Genomic DNA, 12,432 nt, shown 5'->3' on the forward strand with positions numbered 1-12,432 from the left:
CTGCCTCGCCTCACAATTCTGGATTACAGACAGGAACTACCACCCCTGATTTATGCAGTGCTGGCGAATCAAACTCTGAACTCTGGCCGTCAGGCATTGTGGCAAGAAGAGCCTTTGCCCACTGGGCCATCTTGCAGGCCCTTCTCGTTTGTTTTTCTTTTTTTTTTTTTGAGATAGGGTTTCACTGTGTAGCCTCAGTTATCCTAGAACTCACTCTGTAGATCAGGCTGGTCCCAAACTCAGAGATCCACCTGCCTCTGCCTCTCCTGGAAGTGAAGGTGCGGGCCAGCACCGCCCCAGCTTGTCTGTTTTTGAGACATGGGTGGCCTTGAACGCTAAGCAATCCTTCCTCTGCCCCCCATCCCCACCCCCGATTTCTGGAATTACAGGTATGTGCCACAAACACTGTATCTCATTACATCCTTCCCAAACAGAGTCTGGGTCTCAAAGCACCTCAGGCAGACCTCCTCAGGCCGACCTGGTACTTACTACGTCCTCAAAGATAACCTTGAACGTTGGGTCCTCCTGCCTCCACTTTACGGTACTTTCCGCATGCATAGGCCTGCTTTGCCATGGCCCGGTCCCTTCTGAAGGTCTGTCTGGTTGTGTAGGCAGCAGCAGGCCCTACTGGAGTGGCAGGCACACGCTAGTGAGGTCATACTTCAAGCACTGGGTGTGGCCTCAGGTGAGAGGGTCCCTGGCACAGGACCACAGTCAAGTTTCAGGGCTCCCCAGCAACTCCTGATGGCCTTTTTGTTCAGAGTCCAAGTTTTCAAGTCTCATTCTTGAATTTACGGGTGTCCCCTCATAGCAGGTGAGAGTTTGGGCCAGCGAGGGGCTTAACCTCTGGCTGCAGGTCTCCTTCCGAGTGGAAGCATTCCTGAGATAAGGTGGAAAATTTCACGACCACGTCACTCTTTTGCGATGTTTTCTGTCTCTGCCTCTGCAGGTGAACGTGCCTGACTAGCATTCCGCGCACCCCACACAGCAAGAAGTTGGTGAGAAGCCAGAGAACCTTGGCGCCGTGTATCAACTCGCTGGCTCATGCTGCCCCCTAGCGGCTCTACGCCACATTTGCCTTGACCGTTGCAAACGACTGGCTGGTTTCCCAGGACCCCTATGCGGGGAATGGAAGTCCCTCACAGGAGTCCCAATACACGTCACCATTTTATCACTTCTCTTTTTTTTGGGGGGGGGGGTTCTTTTTTTCGGAGCTGGGGACCGAACCCAGGGCCTTGCGCTTCCTAGGCAAGCGCTCTACCACTGAGCTAAATCCCCAACCCCTTATCACTTCTCTTTAATTCATATATATTTTGTTTTGGTGCTGGGGATGGAAGTCATGTCTCAAGTACATGCTAAACGTATTCAAATCACTGCGCTAACCCCCCCAGCCACCATTTATTTGTGATAAAGCCTCATTCACGTAGCTCTGGGTTTGACTCCTAGAAACACAATCCCAGAATACAAGAGGTAGAGACAAGGGGTATGAAGTCAAGGCAATCATGGACTATATAGTAGTTTAAGGCCAGCCTGGGCTACCCAAGATCCTATCCCACTCAAATAAAATCCAAAATAAAAACAACGAACTCCCTCCATCCCAGAGAAAAACAAGATGCAAGCCAGGAAAATAGGTTTAATTTTTCTACGTGCACCTCAGAAGTTACAAAGCACAAACGTGATTTTTTTCTACTTTACATTTTATCTCTATTAGATGTGTGTGCACAGATGTGTATCTTGGTGTGCAGGTGTAAACCAGAGGACAGCTTGTGGGAGTTCGTTCTCTCCTTCCTTGTGGGTCCCAGAGATGGAACTCGGGTCATCAGACTTGGAGTCAAGGGCCTCTTTGATGACCAGCTGAGTCATCAAAAGGAAGAATGTTCTAGGTGTGGCCTCACAGAGGCAGTGGTTTTGAGCAGCCTAGCTGAAGAGCTGAAGTGAGGGCTGGAAGATACAAATGGGAGGCCAGAGATGTGACTTTCTCTGGCCTCATTCTGGGGTGTGTGTGTGTGTGTGTTCACAACCACACACATGTATGTACTTGTTGAGGCCACAGTCACAGTGAAGAAGTCTGGAGGAAAGAGGCTCAGCCCCAAATGTGTTCCCTAGCAAGTCAAAGGCACTTAATCCAAGTCTGTGAGCTACTCCAAAAGCTCACAGCAGGGTCCGGAAGCAGGAGGAGGCTGCTCATCAACCTCCCTCTCCTCCATGAGCCCAGCTCCAAGTCAGCAGGTGTTTCAGAGGCAGGGAGGCTGAGTGGTCACTACTTCACATTCTTATGTATTTATAGTTTGTTTATTTATTTCTGAGACAGAGACTCTGAACGCTGCCAAGACTGATGTGGAATTCTATGAAGACCAAGCAGGTCTCAAGCTTCTGGCAATTCTCCCAAGCACTGGGGTCATAGGTATGCACCACCAAACCCAGGTAGGTTTTTTGTTTGGTTTGGTTTTTAAACGTTGTAGCTCTGGCTGCCTTCCAATGCAGAGATCCACCTGCCTCTGCCTCCCAAGTACTGGGATTAAAGGTGTGTGTGTGCGTGCGTGCGTGTGTACGCCATGTTCAGTCAGGTTCCAAAGAGGCCAGTAGAGGGCACCAGACCTCCTGGAACTGGAGTTACAGGACAGGTAGTTTTATGAGCCTCCATGGTGGGTCTGGGAAATGAACTCTGGTCTTCTGCAAAAGGAGCAAACGCTCTTAACCGCTGAGCCAGCTTGGCAGCCCCCGAACCAAGGGAAGATATTTAGTGATTTTACCCCACCAAAAAAGAAAAGAAAAATTAAGAGATTTCTCTCCCCCCAATCCAAAGAATATTGTTTTGCATCATTTAAATAGAACCCACTCTGTAGATCAGACTAGCCGGGAATGTAGACACCCTCTCAAGTCCTGGGATTAAAGGTGTGTGCCACCATGGCGCACTTCACACAACTCAGCTCCACCCTCCAAGCTGAGGCCTCAGCACCTTCTGCCAGGCAGTTAAGCACCATGGTCAGAGACACAGGCATCACCCTGAGACCTGTCCCCATAAACACATCAGGCCAGCACTAGGGAAGGACCAGGGTCCCACTCTGGTGGTGAGGGGCCTCCTGGTCAATGGAGGGAGAGGAGTTGGAAGTCTGTCTGGAGGGTGCTGTGTATGTACTAGGAGGCCATGCCCCAGTGTCTCAGGCCCATGCATTTGGACAGTGCAGTGCGCTAGTGCCCAGTGAGGCTCAAAAGGAACGTATGCAAGAAAGGTCGGGAGGGGAAACCAAGTCAGGGAAGGGCGGGCCAGCCATCGGGACTCTTCAGCAGCACCCAGCAGCACTCCGCTTCATGTGACAAGGTTTGCAGAAGAGGTGGTCATTCAGCGGGTAGCAGCCTTGGTCGGTGGGCTCCACAGACAGGAGGACACTGCAGTCCTGGGGAAACAGAAGCATGCATGGGTGTCCCTGCCAGCACTGAGCTTTCCCAGGGGACTGCAGCTTCTCCTCCTCTTCATTTAAAGATGGGATCTTAAAGCTAAAACCGGCTTCGAACTATGGCACCAAGGATGACTTTGAACTCCTGACCCTATCACTGGCTCAGCTTTGTTTTGAGACCAATTCCCAGGGTGCTCTGGAAAACTCTATCTATCCTAGGCTAGCCTGAACTCCGATTTCCCCACCTCGGCCTCCTGGTGGTAGGGTGACAGGTAAATGCCACCGTGCCAGCTTTGGGGTTTGTTTCTTTTTTTTTTTTCTTCATCTTTAATGGGGACTATAAACCATATCCCAAGACTGTCATGATTTAGTAAGGTGAGGTGTACGACAGTCTTTTTTTTTTTTTTTTCTTTTTTTCGGAGCTGGGGACCGACAGTCTTTTATAATTAAAAATACATTCTAAGGGGTTGGGGATTTAGCTCAGTGGTAGAGCGCTTGCCTAGGAAGCTCAAGGCCCTGGGTTCGGTCCCCAGCTCCGAAAAAAAAAGAACCAAAAAAAAAAAAAATACATTCTAAGAATACTGTCTCCCTCCCAACAACTGTAATAAAAGACAGACCAGAGCCAGGAGGCCGTGGGCAGTAGGGGGAGAACCTCTTCCTCCCGGGGAAAATGGAACCCAGTTCTGTTCTAGGCTGCTAGACTTTGAGTTTATGTCTATAGGGTGTTTATTTGTTTGTTTTTCTTGTGTTTTTTTTTTCTTTTCTTTTTTTCGGAGCTGGGGACGAAACCCAGGGCCTTGAACATGCTAGGCAAGCACTCTACCACTGAGCTAAATCCCCAACCCCTTTCTTGTTTTTTTTATTTTTTTATTTTTTTTTAAAGATTTTATTTTATATGAGTACACAGTAGCTGTCTTCAGACGCACCAGAAGAGGGCATCAGATCTCATTACAGATGGTTGTGAGCCACCATGTGGTTGCCAGGAATTGAACTCAGGATCTCTGGAAGAGCAGTCAGTGCTCTTAACCACTGAGCCATCTCTCCAGCCCTCTTGTTTTTTTTAATTAATTTATTTGATATGAGTACACTGCAGCTGTCTTCAGACACACCAGAAGAGGGCATCAGATCCCATTACAGATGGTTGGGAGCCACCATGTGGTTGCTGGGATTTGAACTCAGGACCTCTGGAAGAGCAGTCAGTGCTCTGACCACTGAGCCATCTCTCCAGCCCTGTTTGTTTTAAAGGGTCAGTTTAAGATGGGGGTTTAATGGAGCCCCTACTGAAATGTAACTTCCTGGGGTCTAAATCCTGACTTACCAGGCAGCCTCAGCCAAAGTCACCGTGGACAGGAAGTGGGGGTTATTTGCTTAGCCAATCCTTTATGAACGTCTGGTACTGGTGGACGCTATCAGGGCTCTGGAAGTGCTAACAGCACTTGATCTTTTAAGATACATTATCAGCTGGATGGACCTTGAACTCTAACTGACAAGTCAAGAGACCATAGGAAGCAATCAACTTCTCTCCCAAGGTCCTCTGGGCTTTGCGTTATCTTTTAAAACAAATACAAGTGAATGAATGTTTAGAATTACTTACTGGCTGACAGAGAGACCCTGCCCTGGGACTCTCCATGCAAGTGATACATAGAAAAACTACCACTGTGTCTTTATCAGCAAAGCATAGAAAGCTTAGAGGTACAGGGCTGGCAGTGTTGGGAAGAGAGTGGGGGGGGGGGTTCTCGGAGCCCCACTGATGGACCAACGACAACACCTGCAGGGTCCAGGCAGAAGGAAAAGAATACAGTCCCAAGATTAAGAGAGGTAGAGGCAAGCAGTGAGTTCAAGGCCAGCCTGGTCTACAGCATGAGTTCCAGGACAGCCAAGGTTACACAGAGAAACCCAGTCTTTTAAAAAAAAAAAAATGGGCTGGAGAGATAGCTCAGTGGTTAAGAGCACAGACTGTTCTGCTCTTCCAGAGGTCCTGAGTCCATTCCCAGCACCCACATGGTGACTCACAGCCATCTGTAATGAGATCAGATGCCCTCTCTGTCGTGTTTGAAGACAGTGACAGTGTACTCACATACATAAAATAAAAATAAATCTTAGGGGGAAAAAACAGAATTATTAAAAAAAGAAAGAGAAAAAGAGTTGTAGTCATGGCCACCCCATTCTGATCACAGGCCCCTAAGATCACTGTCCTGCATTTCCCGTACCAGTTCTGAGCAGCCTCCCATCGCAGACCAGTGGTTCCTTCCCACAGCCACAAGTGTTTATCGCACCCTCCCCTTCCTGGCCTCATCATTTCCTACCCCTTAGGCCTTCTGAATCCCAGACACAAATAGAACCTTCCATTTTGTGACTCTTCAGAAGCTCCTCTAACAGTGGATCACACCCAGCCTCCTCTGCCTCCCCTCTCCCTCTTCCTCTCCTTGAGTATACATGTGTGTTCATGTGTGCCTGTGCTCCTGTGCATGCACACAGCCTGAGGACTGCCTGGCACTTCATCCAGGAGACCAGCCAGTCCCCTCTTTCCATCTCAGCCTTCTTGAGATCATAGGTATGTACCTGACTTTTAGATGGACTCTGGGGATTTGAAGTTGGGTCCTTATACTTACAAGGGTTTTTGTTGTTGTGGCTTTTTCTCTTACTGAACTTTCCTCTTTGTGCAATTGGCAAGCTCATCCATGGGGTCTCATATAAGAGGCTAAATACCCCTCCTCCAAGGAGGTACCTTCCTCCCCTTGGAGGATCTCACTATGTATTCTGGGCTGCCCTCAAACTCTCACACTCAAACTCCAGTCCTCCTGCCTCAGCGTCCCCAGTGCTGGGATTACATTCATAGACCACCACTCCCTGCTGTAAGAATCGCTTTTGTTCTACACAGATTCTACCACTGCCCTTTTCCTTTAAATTCCACTTAATTTCTTTTATTATTAATTTATTCAGTGTGTAGGCATTTATGGGCATGCTTGTGTCACAACAGTGAGTGGACACCAGAGAACAACCTGCAGAAGTTGTTTCTCTCTCTCTCTCTCTCTCAAGATTTGTTTATTTTACTTATATGAATACACTGTAGCTAGCTGTCTTCAGACACACAGAAGAGGGCATTGAATCCCATTACAGATGGTTGTGAGCCACCATGTGGTTGCTGGGAATTGAACTCAGGACCTCTGGAAGAGCAGCCAGAGCTCTAAATCACTGAGCCGTCTCTCCAGTCCCGAAGTTGGTTCTTTCATTCTATCTTGTGGGTCCTGGGGATTGAATTTAGGCAGTCAGGCTTGGTGAGAAGCACCTTTGCCCACTAAGCCATCTCTCTGGCCCCTAACACCCATTATACCTGCTTTCACTGGCACTCACTAAGGTCTGAGTCTGCCAGCATCCCTTTCTCTCTGAACCTGTTCTGAGGCCGGGTGTGGTGGTGCACACTCGAACCCTAGCACGGAGCTGGCAGAAGCAGGAGGATCTTTATGAGTTTGAGGTCAGCCTGGTCTTTACAGTGAGTTCTAGGCTAGCCAGGGCTACATACTGAGTTCTTGTGTGTATGTGCGCTCAAGAGTGCATTCGTGTGTGTGTGCATGTGTATGGGTGTGGTGGTGGGGATGAACAGACCTGTTTCAGGGGTTTTGTTTTCTGGTCCCAGGGGCTGTCAATCCTAGCACATCAGCTCCCAGCCCCTGTGATAGGCTCAGAAGATATGTTACCTTCAGATGTCAACCTGACACTGCTCGGAGTTTTCTGTCTCAATTGGGGGACTGCTCGGATCTGATCAGCCCGTGGCATGTCTGTGGGGACATTCTCTTGATGGCTAATTGATGCAGGCAGTGCCATCCTGAGGCAGGGGACCCTGGACTGTATAAGAAATCTTCCTGAGGGCTGGAGAGATGGCTCAGCAGTTAAGAGCACTGACTGTTCTTCCTGAGGGCTGGAGAGATGGCTCAGCAGTTAAGAGCACTAACTGTTCTTCCAGAGGTCCTGAGTTCAATTCCCAGCAACCACATGGTGGCTCACAACCATCTGTAAAGAGATCCAATGCCCTCTTCTGGTGTGTCTGAAGACAGCTACAGTGTACTCATATATAATAAATAAATAAATCTTTTTTTTTTTAAAAAAAAAAGAGCACTGACTGTTCTTCCAGAGGTCCTGAGTTCAATTCCCAGCAAACACATGGTGGCTCACAACCATCTGTAATGGGATCTGATGCCCTCTTCTGGTGTCTTTGAAGTCAGCTACAGTGTACTCATATACATAAAATAAATAAATCTTTAAAAAAAAAAAAAAAAAGAAATCGTCTTGAGAGAGAGAGGGTTTGGTCCAGTAAGCAGCATTTTTTCCACGGTTTCTGCTCCAGGTTACTGCTTCGATTTCCCTTTAACGACGGATCTTTTCCTCAACCAATCTGCTACTGACCCATGCCAGGCCACCCAGGGACCTTTTTGGTACATTGTGCCCCGCCTACAATGGGTCTACTCTCAGTCTCTTGGGGCTTCTAAGGATGTAAACTGAGCTATCTCTGCCCATGTGCTGTGCCAGCACTCAGAAAAGAAAGTAAAAGGCAGGACCAAGAGGCAGTGATAGCCCAGGGCTATCATTTGCTAAGGATGCTGTCACCACCCACCATTCTGGAACACAGTCTCTTTCCACAGTAAGGGATGTGGACACACAATGAACTTTGATATATAGCCAAGTGTGGTTGGTTTGTTTTTGTTTTTTTGTTTTCTGAGACAGGGTTGATTTCTCTGTGTAGCCCTGGCTATCCTGAAGCTCGCTCTGTAGACCAGGCTAGCCTCGAAATCTGAGATCCACCTGCCTCTGCCTCTGCCTCTGCCTCTGCCTCTGGAGTAATGAGATAAAAAGATGTGAGCCGTCACGTATGTTTTTATCTCAACCTTTCCCAGGCTCTGCTGAGGGCAGTGAGCAGGGGAGAGCACAGCACAGGGCTGCCCAAGGCCTCAGCAGTCTAAACCACCTCAGCTCCACTCACCTCACAACGGTAACAGTTTTCATGGAAATTCCTTCCCATGCACTCGATTTTGAAGGCGTCCTTCCCGTCTCGGGGGATGATGGGATTCTCACAGATGCTGCACACAGGGGCAAATTTCCTAGAGGGAGGGGGAAGAACACACCAGGAAAATCAGCTCCTCTGAGGGTTGGGGATTTAGCTCAGTGGTAGAGCGCTTGCCTAGGAAGCGCAAGGCCCTGGGTTCGGTCCCCAGCTCCGGGGGGGAAAAAAAAAAAAAAAAAAAAAAAAGAAAATCAGCTCCTCAAGCTGGCCCAAGGAGGGAGGCTGCAGTACACCCGCCAGAGTGCCTCCGCCCCCAGGTTGCTAAGTGACCGCATCTGCGGCAGCCAATGATGTTTACCCTTCCCGGCAGGGGTGGGAGGAGTCAGTGCCCTAAATCCAGCTTTCCACTGTGCAAGTAGCCAGAGTTTGACTGGGAAGTGTCGGAACTGAGACCATCCACTATCTAGTACTTTTAAAAAATTTAAAGACTTTTAGCATATTTATTTAGTTGTATTTGCATTCTAAGGACAACATGCGGGAGTCAGTTTCTTCCTTCCACCTTGTGGATCGCAGGGATTGAACTCGGGTCTCCAGGCTTGGAGGCAAGCACCTTTATCCGCTGAACCATCTTGGCAGCCCTGTTTGTGCACTTTTTGCTTACTTATTCTTCCCCCCCACCCCCCACCCCGGAGCTGAGGACTGAACCCAGGGCCTTGTGCTTGCTAGGCAAGCGCACTACCACAGAGCTAAATCCCCAACCTCTTGTTTACTTATTCTTGAGGGAGAGTCTCACTGTGTAGCAATGGCTAGCCTGGATCTTGTTACTTAGAGCAGGCTGGACTGGGATTCACAGAGATCGGCCTGCCTCTGTCTTCTGAGTGCTGCTGTTCGCTGTTCAAGACAGGACTTTATAGCCTCAGGCAGCAGTAGCAGTCTGCTTCCAGATGAAAATATATATATATATTATATATATATATATATATATCCCCCACTCCTCCCTTCCTTTCCCTCTAGTTCCCAGGGGAGGGGACATGGCCTAGGTCCCAAATCAAGTCCTTTTTATTTTCATATAAATGTTGTTCTTTAAATTTTTTATTTATTTTATTTCACATACACTGGTGTTTTTGCCTACTTGTATGTCTGTGTGCGGGTGTCAGATCCTCTGGACCTAGAGTTACAGATAGCTGTGAGCTGTCAGGTGGGTGCTGAGAATTGAACCCAGGTCCTCTGGAAGAACAGCCATTGCTCTTTAACCCCTGAGCCATCTCTCCAGAGTCTGTCATTTTTCTTGAGACAGGGTCTCATATAGCCTAGGCTAGCCTTGAACTTGATAGCGTAGCCAAGGATGACCTCAGGCTTCTGACCCTCTGCAATGCTGGGATTATGGGTGTGTTTCATGGTCATGTGGGGCTGGGAAATCAAACTGGTACACGCTAGGCAGGCACTCTACCAACTGCGCCACTTCCCTGCTCCCAAATCAAGTTCTTCAATGGAAGCTTCATTTCGCCTTGGGAACTGCGCACCTCAGTTCCTACTTCTGCTAAAGCATATTCTTTCACTGTGCTCCCTAGTCATAAAAGGTCTGAAGATTTGGCAAGTGTGGATGGTAGCCCTCAGGAGACTCTGAGGCAGTCAGTCAGATCTCTGTGAGTTCAAGGTCAGCCTGGTCTACAGAGTGAGTTCCAGGACAGCCAGGGCTGTTACACAAAGAAAGAAAGAAAGAAAGAAAGAAAGAAAGAAAGAAAGAAAGAAAGAAAGAAAGAAAGAAAGAAAGGGTTGGAGAGATGGCTCAGTGGTTAAGAGCACTGACTGCTCTTCCTGAGGTCCTGAGTTCAATTCCCAGCAACCACATGGTGGCTCACAACTGTCTGTAATGAGATCTGATGCTCTCTTCTGGTGTGTTGAAGACAGTGATAGTGTCCTTACCTACATAATAAATAAATAAATAAATAAAATCTTTAAAAGAAAGAAAGAAAGAAAGAAAGAAAGAAAGAAAGAAAGAAAGAAAGTCAGCCAGCCTGAGAATTTCATGGAGCACCTCACATGAGGAGTCTGTCAGAATTCAGAGACTCAATGCTTCCTGCAGACGCCCCGTGAATTAGGTGGGGAAGCTAACAGGCTTCTGTCAGCACAGGAGCTGTAGAAAGTACTGGTCTGGTCCTGCCACCGCACCAGAGAGTCCTGCCCTGCCTTTCCCACTCCCGAAGCCCCACCCAGTCTCCTGTCCTACCTGTAGAAGTCAGTCACACAGTACACCTGGTTCTGGTTGTCCAGCGCGAAGCTCTCATCGCTGATGCACCGGGCACAGGTCACGCAGGTGAAGCAGGGTGGGTGGAAGGCCTTGCCAAGGGCCCGGATGACATGCTCTTGGACTACCTCTCCACACTTGCCACACTTCTCCAGAGTATCCTGGGGCAGAAAGCCTCTGCTTTGGCCAACCCACAAAATGTCTGAACCATGAGGTGTCGCCAGCCCCCTCTGTCTTGATCTTTCTCTTTCCTCCCTTCCTCCCTCCTTCAGTACCTGAGTACTAAGGACTGAAATCAAGGCCTTTTGTGTGCCAGGTAAGCACCCGGTCACTGAAGTATGTGCTCAGCCTGAGGACTATTTTAACAAAATTTTCACACACACACACACACACACACACACACACACACACACACACACACTTTGGGGGCTGGTTTTGAGACAGTGAGTTAAGTATGACTTTGAACTCCTGAATCTCCTGCCTCCACCCACAAGTGTTCAGATTTCAGGCATATGCTATCATATATCATACCCGCCCACTTAAATCCTTGCATGTTCAGCACTACTTCTGATGAATGGTATCTAAATTCTTTGCTTAGTTTTTTTGAGGCAGGGTCTGCCTCTATAACCCAGGATCCTTAAACTCTTCATCCTCCTGCCTCAGCTTTCTGAAAGCTGGGAATACATGGACACCATCATAGCAGGCTCATTACTCAGAAGTGTGGGGGAGAAGGTCAGGAGTTCAAGATCACCCTCCCCCCTGTTTTAGTCTCAAAACCCCCCAAAAGAGGCCTGGCGTGGTGGCACTCGCCTCTAATCCCAGCACCCGGGAGGTAGAGGCAGGTGGATCTCTTTGAGTTCCAGGCCAGCCTGGTCTACAAAGAGAATTCCAGGACAGCTAGGGTTTTTACACAGAGAAACCTTTAAAAAACCAAAAACCAAAACCAAAATGAAACAAAACAATTCCCCAAACAAAAAACAAAACACCAAACCAAGGGCTGGAGAGATGGCTCAGAGGTTAAGAGCACTGACTGCTCTTCCAGAGGTCCTGAGTTCAAATCCCAGCAAACGCACGGTGGCTCACAACCATCTATAATGGGATTCGATTCCCTCTTCTGGTTTGTCTGAAGACAGTTACAGTGTACTTATATATAATAAATAAATCTTTTAAAAAACAAAAACACCAAACCAAACAAACAAAACTAAAAAGGGAAGCAAATGCCTCCTCTAGAGCCGGAAGATCGAGAAGAGGATCTCTTGACTTGATTAAGGGAATTGATTTTTGAGCTGATAGCGCCCATAACTATGAAAAAGAAATGTGAACTGTTTGAAGCCACCAAACTGGTTCAGTTGTCTTGAATGCTCTCCATCCGCCCATGAGGCCTGGCCTCTAGGGGGCGGTATTGGGAGGTGGGTGGAGCCCTTAGGAGGCGGGACCTAATGATGGTCCACGTTATCGGTTTGGAACTGTCCCTTCCTCTATGTTGTTTTCTGGTCACGAGGGAGCCATTTTGTCCTCCCAGAAGCCCACGCCACGATGCAGGGCCTCACCAGAGGCTCAAACTGGCAAGGCCATCTTACTACGAACTGAAACCTCTCAACCAGACATATCTTTTTGTCGCTGCTGTTGCTGTGGAAGTGGACGCATGGGGTTGGGGATTTAGCTCAGTGGTAGAGCACTTGCCTAGCAAGCGCAAGGCCCTGGGTTCGGTCCCTAGCTCCGAAAAAAAGAAAAAAAGAAAAAAAAGGAAGTGGACGCATACATTATAGCAGCCACAGGAACCTAAT

The 12,432-nt window shown here is 48.3% G+C and overlaps 1 protein-coding gene across 9 annotated transcripts in view; it reads right to left on the reverse strand.

Moving 5' to 3' along the window:
* Positions 1-1,615: 1,615 nt before the first annotated feature.
* Fblim1 (filamin binding LIM protein 1) overlaps positions 1,616-12,432 on the reverse strand; it is a 31,575-nt gene continuing 20,758 nt past the window's right edge. For 7 of the 9 annotated variants that reach the window (XM_008764276.4, XM_039110430.2, XM_039110429.2 and 4 more), the window contains 3 exons: positions 10,628-10,806; positions 8,377-8,494; positions 1,619-3,398 (listed from right to left, as the gene is read on the reverse strand). In XM_008764276.4, coding sequence (XP_008762498.1) covers positions 3,285-3,398; positions 8,377-8,494; positions 10,628-10,806 — 411 coding nt within the window. In that variant the 3' untranslated portion in view covers positions 1,619-3,284. Of the gene's footprint in view, positions 3,399-8,376; positions 8,495-10,627; positions 10,807-12,432 lie in introns of all 9 variants that reach the window. The other 2 variants (NM_001007554.2, NM_001399241.1) reach the window with 2 other exon arrangements.

This window comes from Rattus norvegicus, chromosome 5 (assembly GCF_036323735.1).
Source record: "Rattus norvegicus strain BN/NHsdMcwi chromosome 5, GRCr8, whole genome shotgun sequence".
Classification (NCBI taxonomy): Eukaryota; Metazoa; Chordata; class Mammalia; order Rodentia; family Muridae; genus Rattus; species Rattus norvegicus.